The sequence below is a fragment of the Lynx canadensis genome, chromosome A3 (assembly GCF_007474595.2).
Source record: "Lynx canadensis isolate LIC74 chromosome A3, mLynCan4.pri.v2, whole genome shotgun sequence".
Taxonomy (NCBI): Eukaryota; Metazoa; Chordata; class Mammalia; order Carnivora; family Felidae; genus Lynx; species Lynx canadensis.
Genome location: NC_044305.1, coordinates 21,434,900 through 21,455,053, shown reverse-complemented (window position 1 = coordinate 21,455,053; position 20,154 = coordinate 21,434,900). Strand labels below are relative to the sequence as shown.

The 20,154-nt window shown below is 45.5% G+C and overlaps 1 protein-coding gene across 1 annotated transcript in view; it reads left to right on the top strand.

Annotated features, from left to right (window-relative positions):
* The window catches only part of CTNNBL1 (catenin beta like 1), a 127,476-nt gene that overhangs the window by 83,555 nt on the left and 23,767 nt on the right, over window positions 1–20,154 (top strand). Inside the window, exons 10-11 of the mRNA XM_030309632.1 lie at window positions 15,325–15,422; window positions 17,442–17,522. Coding sequence (XP_030165492.1) covers window positions 15,325–15,422; window positions 17,442–17,522 — 179 coding nt within the window. The remainder of the gene's footprint in view (window positions 1–15,324; window positions 15,423–17,441; window positions 17,523–20,154) is intronic.

Below are 20,154 nucleotides of genomic sequence, written 5' to 3'. Positions count from 1 at the left end.
ATTTTCCTGTCTCTGTGCCAGTGGGTGTCCCACTCTACCACACGTAGTTACTCAGGGCTACCAGGGTGATGCCAGAGGCTCCCCAGGAGCAGGGAGAACTCCTGTGGTCCTGCGGGGGGTGTCTCACTGAGTAGGGAAGATCACGTGGTAAGGCCGGGGGGAGTTCTGGAATACCACGACCAGCGGGGACACACTGCTGCTGATTTGTGGCCATGACCAGTATCCACCGAGGCTGCTCATCATTTGCCTTCACCACGCATGCATGATGAAGCAGGCTAGGGAATTCTTTCCTTGGGAATGTGTCTTGGGATCCACAGTGGTAAACAAGTAGGATTTGTTTCACAGAAATCACTTTGAAGTCAGTTTTTGCCAGGAGCCATCTGTCTTATGTAAAGCAAAGGGACATTGGTGTTTCCGTTTGTAGCTTTGTTCAAAATGGGCTCTCTGCTTATTTCTCACAACTGCGTTTGCTAAGAAGTACTCTGGAAATTTGGGTGCTGGTAAATTTAGTTCACCAGTACAAAGGCAGATTTGGGGCAGTGGAAAGAAAGCTGGCCTTGGGGGTCAGATCGGTCTCTGGCTCTCGCTAGCTCTGAGAACTTGGGTAAGGCACATAACCCCTCCGGGCCTAATTTTTTTCTCATCTGTAAAATGGGGAGAATAATTCACTCTAAGGGTGGTCATGAGTGTTAAGTGAGAAAGAGTATGTAAAGCAGCGAGCACAGTAACCGGGTACATAACACTAATAAGTACTTCTTTCCTCTTGAGAAAGGCCCACTGGGAAAGGCACATAGATCTCAGGCCCCTCATTCTTTATTTGTACAACTATGAAATGGCTGCACCGGGTGTACAGGAAGGTTAGCATGTGAGAAAGTGATGATGGCAGAGTACTTCATATATTTGCCAGTTGTTGATTATTTCCTGTTAGTAAAACAGAGCATGGAGTCGTTGTTCACAAATGCAGTGTTTTTTAGGACTAACCAGCTTCCTTTATCTCCTCCCTATGATAAGTCTAATCCCTGTTAGAATATGATCGGCAAGCGTTTTCACAGAGGTCACTGCATGTTTTTGCAGTGGTTTTGTGTGTGCAAGATTGTAGAACAGTTAAGTTCCTTAGCCTCAAACTGGAAACGGGAGAACTGTGTTAAGCAGCACTGAGTTCTGTCCTTTCGCTGTGCTGTGTTCTTGGCTGATGGGAGAGGGGTTAAGAAGTCAGACTTCAAGAAGATGAACATAAGGCCGTCTTGGGTCTGCAAGCAGGGTTTCCTGGTTTCTGTGGAAATCAGCTGAAGCCCTGGAGTCGGGAGGAAGAGTGTGTGGAGCTCAGCGGTTGGCAGGGGCTGCAGGAGCGTGAAGGAGGACCCGGCTGCTAACGGTGGGCAGAATGGGAGGAGGAGCCCGGGGCTGCTGGAAGAGTGCAAAGGCAGGCCTGGTGAGCAACATGAAAGGAGTGAAGAGGTAGGTTTAGATCATTCCCCGAAGGTCCTGGAAACAGGCTCTTCTTTTTCTTTTCTTTTCTAAACTGAATTTCTAATCTAAAGCAGTCATCCAAGGATGGCATTCAGAGGAGTGTAAAAACACCGCCCTTGCTTTGGGGCCGTGATGATCAGCTCTGCTGCGTCTCGGCAGGTGGATTCTTGGAAAGTGGGAATTGGAATAGTGGAGAGGTCATGGAGAGGGGAGAATGTGGGGGGGATTCTGGCACCCATGCTCAGCCCCAGGTGTATCCGAGCCCGGGTGGTGGTGGGTCAGGCTGTGCCCCCCTAGATTTTTAGCACCATCTGAAAATATAGTGAGCTAACCATTGAGAAGGACTCTTTAAAAAAATTAAATCAGTACAGATATTCAGCGGGATTATCTTTATTTTAGGATCTAAAGATCTCAAGTTGGTTTTTTTTTAATGTGTTTTGTTGGATGTGGGTAGGGAGACCATGGTAACTGTGTCATGTCCTTTTCAAACCCCAAGAGAGCTTGTAGGCCACAAAATCAGTTTAAATTAATTTAGATGCAATACCCCTAAAAGTGATACGCTGCAGGAAAGTAAGCCGTAACCAGCCACGCCTGACATTCAGCTGTCTTCATCAAAGGGGGTCACTAGAGGTATCAGTCTGGTGAGTCAGAAACCCTGCATCTGGGCCATCTCATAGCAGTTCTTCAGAGTACTGCCACGAGTGGGTGTTACTAACCTAAGTATTGGTGGCAATACAGAGAGAAAACAGAGGTTCTGAAACACCAGGCATTTATTTCTTTCGTTACAAGGATGAGGGCTGATAATTAAGAAACAAAAAATAGAACAAAAAAACCCAGCTAAATTAATCCTTCCAGCCAGGTTCTGCAGAATATAACGGAAAAGCGTTTAGACCCTTCGAGATAGTGAGGTGAAACGAAACGACTATACTTTTTACTAGCAGTTCCTCCTGGTTCTAGGATTTTCCCCACTGGGATGTGTGGCTGCTTCCAAAAGCAGGTGAGGCTGAACAGCCCATTTTCTTGGAGTGAATACCTGAACTCTGGGACACAATGTATCTTTAGACTTCCTAGAGAAGAACTTACTGGATTAGTGTTATCGGTTAGGAAATGCAGCTGATTGCTAGTAACAGAGACTGGAAATAATATGGTTTAAATAAAATAGAACACACAGAACTCACATAAAACAAGACCAGAAGTCTGTATTGACAGCTTCAAGATGTCATCAGAAACCCAGGTCCCTTCTGTCGTTCTGTTCTGCCATCGTCATCACAGAACCAGGGGTATTTGTTTGCTTGTGAATGTGCCCCCAAGCACATATCAGTGTGCCTGGCTTCTATTTTCAAGATTGCCTCATGGTCTCCGTGGTTACCGGAGTTCCAGTTACTATGGTCTGGATTCCAAACAGCAGGAAAGCAAAAACAGGAGGGGGGCAGGGCTGAAGAGGACATATCCCCTCCTGGAAGTTCCAGATAGCAGTTTATCTTAAGTCTTGACCCCAATGAGCCACGTGGTCATACCTAGCTATAAGGGAAGCTGTAGTTTGGGTGTTTTTGTTTTTGTTTTTTTAAGCCAGGTATATTTACCAAATATATATGGGTCCAATCATTAGGAAGAAATAAGAGGAGGAAATGGGCAGGTAACTGGCAGTCTTAAGTAGTCAGGATGCTGCCACTTGGTGTAGAGAGAACATCTCTCTCGGGCAAAGTTTGTCTAGGCCTTCTCAGAGTTCCTGAAGTCAGGGGTGGCCGGCTCATTCTCCATGGTGGCCCCCCGCATCGTTGCCCAACCCACACTGCTGCCACCAGAGTGATGGGGTTGGTTTCACTGACCAAGCACATTGTGTAGGAACCATAGAAAACTAAGGATCGGAGTCATTTGCCGCTGGAGATGGTTGTGCATGCACTCAGCAGACACTTAAAGCTTCGTGGACCTCTCCTTCAACCCATCTGAGGTATGGGCCTTCCCTGATACACGAACACTTGACCTAGGGAGCTTCATGCCTTCAGCTCAAACCCTGGGAGGGAATATTAGCTACCAGTTCATTCTGTTCTTTTCACTCTGAGCCCTTGGAGAATAGTTGTGTAGCAGAAAGAAGTATTTTTTGAACATATATATCCCTTTCTTGCTGCAAGGCATATTTTCCCACAAACTCAAGGCTGTAAATTAGTTAAGCTAGCACTTAAACACTTTTTTAAATCCATAGTGGTGCTCAGACTCTGAAAGGAGGGGGGAAATCCCATGGGAAAGAGAAAATAAATCAACCAAAAGCAACACCTATCATATTGCTTTGCACTCAGTAGGTGATTAGGCAATGTTTGTGGAATCTCATCGCAACTGAAAAATGAGAATACTGAATTAATTTTGGCTATATTTCAGGTTAAATGGGTTTCAGTGGGCCTATTTCAATGGAAAATGCATTCAAAATTTCAAACAACAGACATATTAAAAACTACTTTTTGGAAAAATAACCTTTAGGAATCTCATCATTTATATTCCAAGTGCTCATTTCTCCCTTTTTTTTCTTGCCTCTTCCTCCTAATATTTTCTTAAGGAAATTTGCAAACCTACAGGAAAGTTGGAAGAACTGTACAGTGCTCACATACCCACCACTAGACTCTCTAGTTAACATTTCACTGTATTTGCTTTGTCACTTCCGTCCATCTCATCTGTCCATTTTATTTTTTTGATGTGGGAACTAAGTTGCAGACATCAGTACGCTTCACCATGAACACTTTGGGAGGAATATCATTAGCCTTGACTTCAATTTTTAAAAATAATGTAAAATCGCACAGTGAAATGCACACATCTCAAGAGCACCATTTGGCAGATTTGGACAAATACATACTCTTGTAAGGTGCAGAACATTATCACTACCCAGAAACGCTTTGGGGATAAAACGTTCACTAAGCATACTGTTTTTGAGATTCGCCCATGTTGTCGAGTGCATCAATGCCTTGTCCTTTTTTGGAGCTGTGTAATATTCCATGATGTGGGTGTATTTTTCCATTTTTCCTGTTGACAAACAATTTCAAGTTTGTGGCCATTATAGCCATTAAAACAATGCTGTGAACATTGTTTTCGTAGAATGTCTCGTGTACAAGACTTTTTGCAGTCATGTATTTTCATTGTCTCTTGAGGGAATATCTAGGAGTGGAATTGCTGGGTCACTTGCTAGTTGTTCACATCCCTTTTTGATAGAATCTTGTAATTCAATTAAGGGAGGACCGTATAAAGCCACTTTTCTCCTTTTACAAACAAGGATATCGAGGCCCAGAGAGTAGGTGGAGAAGAGACCTATTCAGAGCCATATAGAAGATTTTTTTCAAAGTTTGGATTAGAAGGGATGCCTGGGTAGCTCAGTCGGTTAAGCATTCAACTTCAGCTCAGGTCACGATCTTACCGCTCATGAGTTCGAGCCATGCATCGCATCGGGCTCTGTGCTGATGGTGCGGAGCCTGCTTGGGATTCTCTGTCTCCCTCTCTCTCTCTGCCCCTCCCCTGCTCGTGTTCTGTCTCTGTCTCTGTCTCTGTCTCTGTTTCTCTCTCAAAAACAAACATTAAAAGCAACAACAACAAAAAACAAAGTTTGGACTGAAATCCCTGTCTCTTACCTCTATTCTGGTATTCTTTATGTCACACTTTACTTCCCCTAAGAAGAAGGCAAGGAAACTGGGTTTCTTTCTGAAAAATCATTAACTGTTTCAGTTTTTGCTAAAGGAGACATAACTGTTAGACCCAAATGCTGTGTTTCTTTCAGATGTTTCTGTAATAATCTGAATATGGTCCTGTTTCTCCTCCACTGTACATTTCAAGAAATCTTCCAGAATGATCTTCTGGAACACAAATTTGACCAGGTTGCTTCCTCTCCATCATGTGTTCTATAAGTCCAATGGGATAGAGTCCTGACTCTTTAGTTGAAAGTGTGCAACGTTCTTGCTTCTCTCGCCTCGTCTTACATCTCATCACCCACTCCCTGCAGCCTCTCCTGGTTGTGTTCCTTCGTATCCCTATGCCTTTCTTTCTTTTCTCTCTTTATTTTTTGAGAGAGAGAGAGCATGCATGTGCACATGAGTGGGGGGCGCAGAGCAAAGGAGGACAGAGAGAGAGAGAGAGAGAGAGAGAGAGAGAACGAGCATCTTAAACAGGCTCCAAGCTCAGCAGGGCTCGATCCCATGACCCTGGGATCATGACCTGAACTGAAATCAAAAGACGCTCAACCGGCTGAGCCACCCAGGCGCCCCGTATCTCTGTATCTTTAATCTCTTGTGTATTGTTTACAATGACATTCCCCCTCTGTCTCTCTGATAAATTTCTCCTCATTCTAAAGAGGAGACGCTGAAGATTCCTTCATTCATCCAGACCCTCTCAGGGAGTCAGTTACTCCTTTTTTATGCATGTGTATCTCTGACAGCTAACTCTTAAACCATGGTGTTTTCACAGGATGTCATATTCAGTATTAGTTGAATTTTCCTGGCACAAGACTAGATGCTGAAGGTAGAGAGATGAATAAGACGTGGGCCCCACTTTTGAGGAGCTTACCATTATCGGGGAGATCCATACAGCAAAGTGGTTTCAATACTGCATCCCCGGTACCCATGTGGCCAGCAGTCTAGCAGAGCCCACCTCCCCACAGCCTTCCAGACATCAAGTATTTTGAAAAGCTCATCAAATGAAACTACCTCATGGCTTTATCGGCAGTACTAGTGAGGTTGAATGCTGTTTAAATATGCTTGCTGGGTATTTTTAACTCAGGAGGAAAATAATCAAGTTTTATTATAGTGGAACTAATTAGGTCACTTCCTAGCTGTGAAACCCTGGGAGGCAAACTTCTTTTCCTGGCTGAGTCTCTAGTTTCTTATCTATAAAATGGGAAGAGTCACGCACGTGTTTCATAGGATTGCTGTGAGAATGAAGTGAAGGAATGCATGCGAAGCACACAGAGGCACACAGTAGGTCTGTAACAAATACTGCTGCTTTAAGTCCCCAGTCTCCAGCCCAGCGCCTGCCACGTATTCAGGATTCAGTGAATGTGTGTGAAAAATAGGAATATATGTATTTTGTATGTGTGTTTAAAGGCGCTATATATAGATGCTAACACAGATCCATCTGTCTTGAGAAGAGTGATTTGACTTGCATCAATATTCCACCGGAGTGGCTGAGCACACACGCGTGACTCTTCTTGGGTTCCCACGTCCCCTGCTAGGCAGATGTCCATTACAATGAAATGCAAAAAAGGAAAAAATAATAATAAAGGCAGAGGAATGTAATGTTGTGGCTTGATTTGACAGGGCCTCCTGCTACTTCAGCTGCTTAGTGCCAGGCATGAAACAGATTAATCTGTACTCCAACACACCACTGCTGAAGTCAAGACGGTTTAATTAGGGTATTTTAAACATCCTGTTTGCATCGAGAATCTTACCAGAAAGCAGGATGTCTGTCTGTCTGGGGAAGTTCAGGCGGAGGTGGGGAGCAAGGATGGGCAATAAAACAGAGATGGTTTTAATTTTAGAAATGAGAGAAGAACACTTCGTATGATCTCCTTAAAACAAAAGAGCTAATGGCCTTAGATGTTCCATGGAAACAAAGGCAGCTCAGCCGCATGGCCTTGAATTCTAAAGTGGCCCTGCAAGATCTTGCCAAGACATGGGCCTGATGGTTGAGGTACAGGGACTGTTTCCATCCTAAGTATAGAGCTCTGGCTGACCCATATCTTTCTTAACCATTTGGACCACTGGAAGGCAGGTGCAGACTCTGAAGCTGGGTGGGCAGAGGGACCCTGAATTCATTGTCCAACCAGCCAGGCTGGGCCAGTATTTAAATGCCAGGCTGTGAGGATATTGATCAGCATTTGTATTTATCCATGGTCTGCACTACCCGCCCCCTCCCCCCCCACCTTTCCAACCTCCTCACCTTTCATCCTCCCTTCCCTCTGCCACTGGATCCCTTCCCAGTTCTCTGTCCATACCATGTGCATTCCAGCCTGATGTCTTCGATTCATGCTTCTCCATCTGCTTGACACACCCTTATTCCCATTGCCCCCTTCTCCCTTCAAGGCTCTTTTCTTGCTTTCTTCTCTTCTCCTAGGCTCAGCGCAGTAGTATCTTGCCCACCAGTCTTCCCAGATACCCTGGCTAGGGGAGGATTTGCCTCCTCAGTAGTTTCTGCCTCTTTTTCATTCACTATCACTTTCTATCAAGTAATTTTAGACATAAGAGACCACAAGCACCTGGAGGGAAGGATCAGTGTCTGATTGTCTTTGTCTTCAAACACTGTATCTTATACATTGTAGGATTCTATTTTATGAATAAATGAATGAATCCGTGTCAGTTCTGGTGTCTAAGACCCCTGGAGGCTGCCTCCTGTGGCCCAGCTCTGCTTACCAGTGCCTCTTCTTCCTTTTTGGTGAATGTAATCTTCCCGTGACGCACGGAACCCAAACTTCAAGAGATGCAAGTAGGACACCTCTGAAATCTCTTGGCACAGAAGGATAAGGAAGTCGTTTCGGGATTATTGCTGTGTTCCTTGTCACCTTCTTCCCCCGTTCCCCACCTTGAGAGATCTGTTAATGGAGCACAGTCCATTTATCCTTGACTTCAGGAACACAGTCTAGATCTGCATTGTAAGAACTAAATGTGCCCATAGAATCCCAAATCCTAGCCACTGTCTCTCTACCAACTTTATCACAGAAAACTTGGAGCTATGAGCTCACGACCATTCACTTGCCAGCATAACACTACAGCCCTGTGTCACTCCCGGGGGTCCCTGAGAACAATGTTTTCCTCTTGTCTCGATCTATACAGCCAACCCTTCCTTACATTTCCTCCTCTTTCCTACCCCATCCCCAACTAAAGTAGGGCGCTTCACATAGTGCTACGCATGTTCCACACGTGCCAGTTAACTGTGTACTCGATTGTAGCTGTCTGTTTCTTAGCCTTGCTCGCAGGGCAGTGAGCTCCTCTGGAATGGAGTGTCTTTTGACCTCCATAGTGCCAGCACTTCGTACGTTGCCTGGCACATAGTAGTAGGTACTCAGAAGTCTGAGAAAAGGAATCACTGGTGTGGGCACCACTTCGTGCCCTGTTATTAATCGTCCTGTGGTTACAAAACTCCTAAAAGAGAGGGTGTTTTTCATTCCCTCTACAGACCACGTGCTGTGTTTTCAGTTCTGCAGCAAGAGCAAAAGGTGAATGATTACCCAGGCCGACTACATTTATTTTTATTAAAAATTAGGACCCTCTCTGCTTATGGATGCCGTGTCCTTCAGCTTGCTAGTAAATAGCCACTGCCCACCTTAGGGCTGTCTGCAAGTCTCCCAGAACTTCTATTATTTGGCTTTATGGGTAGTCGCACATAAGAACTTTATTTTCATCTATCGTAGGATTAAAGAGTCTGAGTGAGGTTGGCCTTACTCCATTTTAGGGTCAGAACAAATCTTGAGTTCTAGGAGATAACCCTACCAGCTAAGAACGTCAGGTCGCCTAAGTCTCTGTTTTTCTCAGCACAGGCCGATGAGGATGGTGCAGGCAGACTGAAACATGTTCGGTGGTAGGCATGTGATCAGGATGTGGTGTGGAAGGGGCTAGGTGGTGATCTATGACAAGTGCATGGGTGAGAATCTCCTCTGAGATTCTTCTTCAAGACAGCAACTCTCAAGTGGATGTCTGTTGGGTGCCTATTATGTACCTAGCTCGCTTGGCATAATGGATTTAATAGATGGAGGGGATAACCCCACTTTACAAACAGGAAAGCTGAGACTTAGTGATTAAACAGTGTGCCCATGGTTTAGTTTAACCAGCTAGTGAGTGCCAGCATCAGGATTCAAATCCAAGTCTGTCTGATCCTAAAAGCCCCGCCTAAGGTTAATTAGTTAATTTACTTGTTGGCCTTTCTGGAACAGGGTCCAGGAGTTGGACTTCTTGGTGTATCCATGTGTCTTTCTCGGCGGTGGACCACTGGTCGGCCTGGTTGTTAATGGGCCTGTCTGTGGGTAAATAGCTCTCCTCACAGAGAGAGGTGTTGTTTTAACCGCTTGGGATTTGGACCACCCTTTTTTAAGAATGAGGATGGGAAATGTTACCCATTCCATTCTTTACAAAAACAGTGAACACTGTGGGAGGCTAGTTGGAGTGACTGCCATGGTGTGGTTTGTGCCATTCTGGAAAGACCTCTGATCTGGATATACTAGGTCATGGGTTCTTAGCCAAGGAGCCATCCTTGAGAGATGGGAACACGCTGAAATTCCATAGAGATGTTACATTTGTGTAGATATTTTGCAAAGGATGGCATACATAGGGTTCATCAGATTCTTAAAAGTTTCTGTCATGATTTTAAAAGAAGATAAACTGCACATCTAGATTCGAGTGGCCCACAAAGGTACTTTTGATCCGAAGCAAATCACATCCCATATCAGGGTTATTGCTTCTATACTTGAAATTCCAGTGGAGTTGAAACAAAGATTTCTGATTCTTCTTCCGGCTCTGAAAATTACAGAATCCTAACTGACCCTAGAGAATCAAACTTTTAGTCCCCTTGCAGATACTGAGGGGTCTAACCCATTGTGTCTAATCACCCTTGAAAGTCCCTTAAAGAGATTTGAACTAAGGAATAGGGCCCAGGACCACCCCTCTAGGCAGTTTCACTAATTAGGGTCTGAGGCTGGCAGTTGTCTGACTGTTGAGCAGGGCACTGGCAGGCAGGGGCTCACACTGGCACAATTTCAGTACTAGCTCTCTAATACTCCACTAAGACCCCAACCTCCCTACTTAGTGACTTGAAAATGTAGATATGCTTGGCCTCTCCCCTCGGGAGCCTTGTGGATCCTTTTAATATGTGTGTGTGTGTGTTCTTTTCTCCCTGGGCCCTGCCTTAGAGGTTGTTTTCTACAGTGGGAGTCCCCACATCTACCCCATCTGCGTTGACAGCTCCATAGCCATCCTTCGCCTCCATTTTATCCTGTCGAAATGACAGAGCAGCTGAGCGGTGCTGGCCAGCAGATAAACCTGTTATCTCCCCTGCTCTCTGTGCCAGCAGCTCTCCCCATCTTCTTGGTGCATGAAAAATTGACACCACCTTGGGCTGAAATCTGTTCCTAGGGAAGCTACATTTATTAGGGGCTAATGAAACTGTGTGTGTGTGTGTGTGTGTGTGTGTGTGTGAGAGAGAGAGAGAGAGAGAGAGAGAGAGAGAGAGAGGGAGAGGGAGGGAGAGAAAGAAAGTGTAAAACTTGGGGTGGCTGAAGTGTTTTCCTGTCTGGCAGGCACCAGCCAGCCACAGCGCCCGGAGAGATGGAAGGTACGTAAGCAGCTTCAGGTCTCCTGAAATTGACAACCTGTTCTTTACTTAGAATCCCAAACAAATAGGTAAATGCCATTTGTTCTTAGTATATACCCCTGCAGTTGATCAAGATCTCTCCTGCTCCAGGCTGGGATGAGCTATAGGAATGCATGCTAATATGACCTAGTGCCAAAAAGATTATTCTGTGTATTACATTTTCCTCTTTGAAAATTACAGCTCCTGATACCTCACCGTTCCGCCAGCACCCCACCCCCCGCCTCACTCAGGTATACAGAGAATGGTCTCTTGTAGCTCTTTCCCGTCCATTCAATCAGCAAGAGTCAAAGGGAAAATTGAGAAGTTCTGGTTCAGTATCTGCAGAGCTGCCGAAAACCCAAAGTCTCTTCTTTATTTGGAATCTGGTAGAAACCGCTTCTGGAAAGAGTAATTCAGTAAAAGAGAGGAAAGAGGGGTTGTTATTCATGTCTTACTCCATATGGCCTTTTGCTTCGTTTTCCTCTCATTAAAACTGTAGAGTTTTTTTTTTAATCCACATTTACATAGTGCCAATCTTTTGGACACAATGAGCGCCACATGAAGTACATTGTCAGGCTTTGCGTGGTTTAGTTTCTGGTCTGTTTTAGCTTTCATCTATAAAAGCTTTGATGTTTACCTTTTATATGTGGGAAGCATATAACAACATAGGAGGGAAGCTTACTGTTTACAGTCAGGCATCTTAGGTTCAAACCTAAGTTCCCACCACTGACTGAAGGACATGTACCTTAAGTCAGTTAACTAACCTCTCTGAGCCTTGGATTCTACATTTACAAGATGAGAATAGTACCTTTCTCACAGCTTAGTAGTGATGATTCAATGAGAAAATTGTGTACAGACTCAAATCAGCCTACTGTCATAGATACACAATAGGTGGCAATTATTATTGTACCCTACTTCTTGCCACTAGGTATTTGAAGCCACTTACAGCGGACGGTCTGGTGGTACTAAACCTTAGGTTTGAATAAGAATTTGTCAAAACACAAATTCAGACTGGGGGAAATATTTGCAACATGATAATGCTCTTCATTTACAGACAGCTTGTAGGAATCAAATTGGCAAAGGATAAGGCCAGGCAGTTCACCCATAAAGCAATACAGGTGGCCAGTAAATATCAGAAAAGGTGCTCAACCTTGTGTGTAACAAGAACAAAAACATGCTAATCAAAAAAGATCCCATTTTTCACCTTCCATGTTGTCATAATTTTTAAGTTGGATAGTATCCAATCTGAGCGAGGATATGGGAAAACAGATACTCTTTTATAATATATATGTAATTCTGCTTCCATTCTCCGTGTGTGTGTGTGTGTGTGTGTGTATGTGTGTGTATACACTGAGAGTGGGCATAGAATTGGTACAACCTTTTTGGCAAATAATTTGTCAGTGTCTTTTGACACATGCAAATAGCTTTTGACTCCCCCAATTCCACTCTTAGGAATTTGCACACGTGCAAAAGTGTATTCCTTACCAGAAATAAAAGTATACTTGCCAGAATATGTGCACATGGATGTTTACTGCTTCATTGTTTCTAATAGCAAAAACAAACAAACAACCGAAAACTGGAAACCACCTAAAGTATTCATGATTGGGTGAGGCACTAAATTATGATAAATGTCAGTGGAATTCTAGATGGCCATTAGAAAAAAACTAAATATGTGCTGATACAGAAAGGTATAATATTTTTTTTTCCTCTCCTCTGAAAATGTACACAAGATACCTACCTGTAGGTTTTCTTCCCCTTGGGAAGAGGAAAAGGGTAGTGAGAGGAGTTTGTGAAAAGACAAATATTAGGTGTTCAATAAATATTTGTTGAATACATTTTATACCTTTGTGTATAGTCTGGTTTTTACCATGTGCATCCATTACTTTTGTTTTAAAATCCATTGGTGGAGCATGGAGGGAATCACTAATAAGGCGGTAAAAGAAATTGTTTCCTATAGTTGAGCATAAATTCATCTTTGAGCTTCCCAGTAGCCAAGGCAAAGAGGGAACCCTGATAAGCACAAAAAATTCATCAGGAAAGAGAAACATTTTCCTAATCTTCATCTCTAAAAGGACTAGCTGCTAAGGGTTGGTCAAAACTCCCAATTTAGTCTTGTCCTCCCCAGCTTAAAATTCGTGAGTAGATTCTTGCCACTTTTCTTCATGATCCAACCTCTGCCACCTAACTGGCCTTGTGGCATGTGGATATGACATGGCCTTTGCATATATTGTTCCTTCTGCCTGCAGTGCTCTCTCCTCTTCTCTACCTGGTTGTCAGCCATGGCTGTTGTTTTGGGCTTTTTAAAGATTTTCAGTTGTTAGTTACCTCCACTGGTAATCCTTTTAGGTCAGATATCCCTTATCTGTGCTCCCCACGTCCCCTGTGCCTACCTCAGCGATGGAACTTGTCACACTGTACTGTAATTATTGTTTTGTTTTCCCCACTAGACAAGGAGCTCCTCAAGGTTAGGGATAATGTGTTGATTGTTTGGGGGCCCTGAGCACCAAGTGTTTGCCAGGCCCAAAGACCAGCAAGTGGTCAGTGAATGACTGAATGAGTAAGCTGAAGTTTGAGTTCTGCCTGTTTCACCAGTTAACTAGCTGTGCCAACAAGTGTTTTTTGAGTAGGGGAGTCAAGGAGAAGCCTCACTGAGAAGATCACAGCTGAATTAAACTGGGTGTGAAGACTGAGCCGTGCAGATAATCTGGTGAAGAGCATTTCGGGTAGAGGAGACAGCAGGCACAGAGGCTCCAGAGTAGGAGCGTGCCTGACATTAGAAGCAGTGTTTAGTCTGAGTGAGTTGGGGGCCGTCGGAGAGCTTTATACAGAGGAATGAGGGGATCTGACTTTGGGTTTTAACCTGAAGGATCATTCTGACTGCTCTATGGAGATTAGGCCAGGGCGGGGGGGGGGGGGGGGCGGCAAGAGTGGAAGCAGAGAGACCCCCACAAGTAGGCTGTTGAGTATTCCAGCCAGGGATGAGGGTGATTTGGACCAAAGTAGCCACAGTGGAGGCAGCAGAAAGAAGAGGTGGGATTCTAGGTATGATGTGAAGAGAAAGCTGACAAGGTTTCTTAGGAACTGGAGAACCTGGTTGCCATTAACTAGGTGGAAAAGACCGCGGGAACAGATCTGAGGAGGCAGATCGGGAGTTTGATTTGGGACATATTCGGTTTAAAGGAGCTGTTGACAACCACGTGCAGAAAGCAGGTAGAAAGGCAGACACGTGAGTCTGTGTTCAGAGAACAAGACTGGCCCATAGACCCGCGTTGTAAGTGGTTTTAAAAGCCGTGGGACTAGCATGGGGCTTCCCAGGGAAGTGAAGGTAGGTGGAAGATAGAAAGCCAGCCTACTCCAGCATTAAGAGATTGGGGACATAGGGGCGCCTGGGTAGCTCAGTTAAGCGTCCAACTCTTGATTTCTCAAGGTTCATGAGAGCGAGCCCACATTGCTCTGTGCTGACAGCACGGAGCCTGCTTGGGATTGTTTCTCTGCCTCTCTCTCTGCCCCTCCCCTGCCTGCGCTTGGGCGTGTGCGTGCTTGCTCTCTCTCTCTCTCTCTCTCTCTCTCTCTCTCTCTCTCTCTCTGAGGCAGGAACACTTCTGACATACGTGAGGAAAAAACAGACTCAATCTGTGCTATGGTAATTGCCGACCTGTGGCTTTAATGAATAGTCAAGTGACTTTCTGAGAATTCAAGAGAAGTCTGACCCGTGAAGATGTTCTTAGTCCCTCTCCAAATAGAATATTTGTTGCCCACACGGTGGGCATTATTTCAGAATAAACTTCACTCTGCCATTTCTCCACGACTAGACTTCTGCTGCCTCCTTTTCAAAGTCATTATTCTTGATTTTAAAAAATTCTTTTTAAAGAAAAGAATCTCTTCACAGCTAAAGCCTATAATATACCCTTCAATTACCCTCTTTTTCCCAAGGTAGAAAAATAGTAGCTCATAATAGAAGCCTGTGGGTTATGTGAACTCAAAAAGCATTATCACCATTTTGAAGTACTTACTGTCCAGCTGCTTTCGAACTTGAAGTAGGGAGTTTTAGTTGCACCAGAAGTGGCAACCCTGGAACCCTATCGTATTTCTTGCTTAATTCTGGAATGTTTACTTGGGAAAAGTATAAGGTAATTTGAGAATATGATAGAATACATTTTACTTGTTCTTTATATACTCATCTCAAAGCTGATATTCATACTCTGTTCACAGGTTATTTCTGCAAATGGGAGATTAGTTTAAGGTTCTGTTGTGGACAATAAAAATCAATTAATTCCAGGCAGACTAGAAATTCTAACTTAGTTTTGATTCACTTGCTCAAGTTGTCCTTGAGGATATCATCGCTTTTGAATATGTTTCTTGTGCAGTATGTGAAGATCAGTTCAGGTTTGCAATGACACAGTTTAGGTTCTTGTCTTATTAATCAATAGTGGCAGTCAGGGAGGCCTACTTACTCCTCCTCCAATAGAACCAGGGCAGGCTTGGAGAGAGGTAATAATTACTGCTCTGATCACAGCATGTTCTCTTTTCTCCTTCCCAACCCAGAGCATGTCTGTTCGATCCTGGCTTCCCTCCTGCGGAACCTGAGAGGACAGCAGCGAACCCGGCTTCTGAATAAATTCACTGAAAATGACAGTGAGAAGGTGGGTGCCTGCTACGCGGTAAGGAGGGGCCCAGGGCCGTCAGGGCAAAAGGAGTGCTGAGCTGAGCTCCTGCCCTAAAATACCTTCTCCAGCATTGCTTTGGGTCTTAGAGGTTGTTCTGGTGACTCTGCCTGTCATCTCCAGATACATCCGTCTGGGCACAGTAACACCTTAGGGTGGCAGCAACCAGCACCTTAGGAAAATTTTTAGACCCAGGCAGAGTGGGTTGTAATAGGATTTGGGTTAAGGGTTGCACAGCATGGCAAAGCGATTAAGAACATAGCCTCTGGATTCCGACATCTGGATTTGAACCTAGTTTTGCTCTTTTCAAGATGTGTGCCACTCTGAGCCTCATTTTCCCTATCTGTAGGATGGACACATTAATTCCCATCTTGAGGAAGAGTCAATGAGAGGAAGATTAAATGAGTCCTTACTAGGTGGTGGTGATGGAAATGAAGGCTCCGTTGTGGACATAAGGAAAGGGTTGAGCCTGTCCTTAGAGGGACTGCGGAACATGGGAATGATCACGTAAATGAGATTAGGTAGATATTATGTTGTTATCTAGTGTGCCATACCAAAAAAAAGATTTTTAACAGTGATAGGGCCCACCGTCTATTTAATGATTCCTGTGGATTGGGTCACTCAGCAGGTCCCTTACATTCTTGTGGGACAATATATTGTCCCTTATATTCTCACAACACCGTGTGGTTTACCCTTTGTGTAGGTATTGTTCACATCTGCAGAAGAAGCAGCCGATGCTTAGAGTCATGTCATTTGCCCACGATCACTCTCTACGATGATCCCACCACTCACTAGTCACAAGTTAGATCATTCTAGATGCCTAACATTAAGGACGAAAGTCCCTTTGATTACATGCAATAATCTCGTTCCTTCCCACCGCCAGGTAAGGCTGAAAGTTTATTGTACTTCGGAGAGAGGTTTATGACTGTCTCTCTGACCAGTTTTTCCAGCCTCACTGGCAGCATAGCATGGGGAAGAGGCCATCGTGAAGTCAGGCGTAGAACACCTTAGCAGTCATGTCACCCTGGTGACATTTAACATTCTATGCCTCAGTTTCTTCATCTTTAAAATTAGGGTCACTGTCTGTCCTGCCCACATTCTCAGGTTTTTGTAAGGTGTAAGGAAATAATGGACACGAAAAGATTCGGTAAACTGAAATATACAAGATCTTGGGGGCGTCAGTATTATCCAGAGAGGGTTTGGGCACAGTCCTCCTGGACTCTGATGCCGTGTTGAAGCACCATCTGCTGTTAACCACTGTAAGCTCTTGAGTAAATACCAGGGTTGCCAAGAGCCGTGGCTGTGCCAGCCTAGTAAAGAGAGAGGTTAGAAGTCTAGGCTGGTTTCACAGTGTTTGTTCAGTCTTTTGGAAGTCTTAGGCAAAAATGAAACTTTTTCAAACCCACTGAGTGTTCCTCAGGCCATGTTTGAAGCGTGACTTTTGCTAAGTTGAAAACTGATTTTTAAGTTATCGCTGAGCAAAAGTCAGGGCCTTTTTTTAAAGTTGCTGAAAGAGTTTTTTTTCTTGTACTCTCTTCTGACTCGAAAGCAACTAAAGAGATTTTACGCAGACCTTTTTAAAAAAAGATCAGCTCTGGGGTAGAATCCGAACATGAAAGGTTTCAGTTGGAAAAAAATTTCTGTAAAGTTCTAAGTGAATATCAAGTATGTAACTTCAAGCTCCTTCTCTTTGCAAGAAGGGACTTGAATTCTTATTTATTTATTTATATTTAACAACTTGAATTCGCCGGAGCCCTGGCCAAGCTGGAAACGCAGCCTCCTTGTGGGACTAGGCCTGCATTCAGACTGCATCCGCCCCAGGGGTCTGCTCGCTCTGCCCTTGCTCTTCCTTCCATTCCTGCTGGTTTCCTACGCAGAGCTCGTAGCCGACGTCGGAAGCAAGCAGTAGAGGGGCCTCCTGTTGGGAGGGGCTCCACTGTTCTCTTGCCTTGGTGTGCTTTTTCCTTCTCACTCATGTCTGAAACATCTCTCTTTCAGGTTGACAGGCTGATGGAGCTGCATTTTAAATACCTGGACGCAATGCAGGTGGCCGACAAGAAGATTGAAGGGGAGAAACATGTACGTATCCCTGCTTGTCTTTTGCCGGCTGTTGACGTGCATGCCGTTCGGGTCTCTTTGTACCTTCTCTCTCCCCGCAGGACAGGCAAGGGCACAGGTGCCACCTACCCCCCGTGCCACCTAGCCTGGTGTTAGCATGGAGCGGATGACCGTCTGCCAGTGGTTATAACTGCTCTTCTAATAGGAGTGGAAGTGCTTTTGGAGGAAGGATCCCTGTCTGACCTGGGGGTCTGGGTGATAGCACGAGTACCCCTGACACGAGCAAAGTGCAGGGCTGGGACTTGGTACCACGTTGGCCGAGCTGGCAGAGTCTGTCTTAGTTCACACTCCTGCTGGCTGCTGTAGTCGTAAGGGGAGCACCCGAGGGAAGGGTGATCTCAGGGGATAAGAACTGGAAAGGAAGTCTGAGGTCACTGAATCCAGATGAAAAACTGGAGACCCGGAGAAGGGAGACTCAGAGGCACCGCAGCGGAGCCTGCATAGCAGGTTCCAGAGGACCGACCCTAATTTCTTCCGCTGGCAGCTGCTGAAAATGAAATTTGTTAGGTTTTTGTCTTGAGGGACTGTGTTTGCTGTGCTGGTGTCCTGCCTTCCGTACTTTCCACCTGATTCCGTTTTGTTCTCTGCCATCTCTGGCCTCTGCCTTTCTCATCTGTCTCCTTCACTGGGGCAGAGACTCGTGTGTTGTTTAATGTCGATCTGTATTCTCACCCCTGCGAGACATTCCTCAGTCTTTGGTCACATTGCAAAAGGATCCTTTCCTTGCTTTTTTCAAAGTCTGTGATAGACTTCATTTTCCTTGTGATCTTGATTTGCCGTATCACTCCATTCTCTTTTCATTCTTCTTGCCTTAAAGCGCACTTGAGGCTTTTGACCCTCACTGGTGGGAGAGTCAGTTTCAGCGCCTGGTCCCATCGTGTTGGGACAGTCCGGCTGCGGGGCGGGCCGTGTGCACAGGGACTTACACTAGCATTTGCCCTCAAGCTAGGCCTCAGGCCAGAGCGAGAGCTTGGAGGGGAGACGGTGACCCCGTTGTCTGTCCTGTTTCTCTTCACCCCTCGTATCTGCCCCTCCCTTTTTACAAAATATGCACCTCCATTTATGAATGCCAGTGGACAGATAGCTGTGGTTATCATTCTTTGATTTGCCTAAACCTAGTAAGTCCTCAGATGTTTGTTGATTGATTGAATTGACTGCCTGGGACATTCTTCGTTTATACGCTGATGCTACTGCAAGATAAAAGGCCGGGACCGAATTCTGAGGCTGGACTTCAGATGCCAGCATGTTACGCACGCAGTTGCTTCGTTCCACCCTCCCACTGCCTTTATTTTGTCCTTTGATTGAGGTTTCCTTTTCTGTCTTTTCTTCCCTTTCCGGTAACTTGTGAGGATGGCCGCTTAGTGACTATTTAAGTGCCAGAGTGATGGCTTCTTTTTCTTCATCTGAATGATAATTAGAAACAAACTGAAATTTCCCTGGACTTTTGGAGGGACACAACCATGAGACAGAACTCCAGCTCTGGCTGAAGACCCGTGTTATCTGCTAGAGGAAGTTTTCAGGGAGAGAGAGAGAGCACCTGGAAGTCTAGAGACCTGGAATTTTAGGCAAGCACCGCCTCTCAGTCCCTGCCTGGCTGTGGCTCGTCAAACCATGCTTCATGTAGCCCGTTCCCTAACTGAAATGTAGCAGCAGAGGTGACCTCTCAGGTCCTCCTCTGCGTAAAGTAGTGCCTCAGGTTCAAGTGAACATCCTCTAGGGACCCTGCCAGTTTTTAGCAGCGGGGTGGAGGACAAGCAGAGTGAGAGGCTGATCAGTGACCGAACTGTCCCGAATACAGAGGAGCAGCGGCCTCGGAGAAAAGGTTGGTGAGTGGGGAGTCGCAGGACCCCGAGTTTGAATCCCAGCTCTGCCACGTCCTGGCTCTGAGACCTCGGACAGATGAGCTGACCTCTCTAAACTCTGGTTTTCTCATCTGTAAAATGGAAATAACACTTCCCTCTTGGGGTTGTTATAACACTAAGCATAAAGTATGTAAAGCACCTTGCTGAATTTGGAGGAACCGTGGCCCCTGCTTGGTGCTCCTCGCTTCCTTTGCAGTTCTTGTCAACTTTTAAGCTAGTTGGGCAGTCCTTTGCCTGAGGGCATCCCCCTTGCCATCTGTCCCAGAAGGAGTCCCCCTGCCAGACCAAAGTTGGCACCGTCATCTACGTCATTTGAGGGGAAGCTGGAGTAGATGTTTTGCTGATGGAGACCGAGTAAGCTGCTGGGCGCGAGGGGGGGCAGCCTGCTCGCGGCCGGTGGGAAACTTGGCCTGCTTCCCACCAGATTATCTGTTATCAGCATCGAAGAGGGTGTGAAATTGATTAGCACCGACGGAGAGTAATTGCTGCAGCCACTCTGCCCCGGCATTCACCGAGCTTCTGTGTGCCACGGGCACCGGGGCCCCTGCCATTCCCTGACAGACCTCTGTCTCCTTGATGCCAAGGCCGTTTTGCTGGGCACTGGCAAACATTCCAAGGCCATTAGTGCCCAGCAGCCTCGGCGCTGCGCAGAGAGACAGGGCAGGGTGGGGGGCGAAGGATGCATGCGTGAGCAGCGCTCTCTGCCAGCACTCCGGCTCCATCCTGGCAGA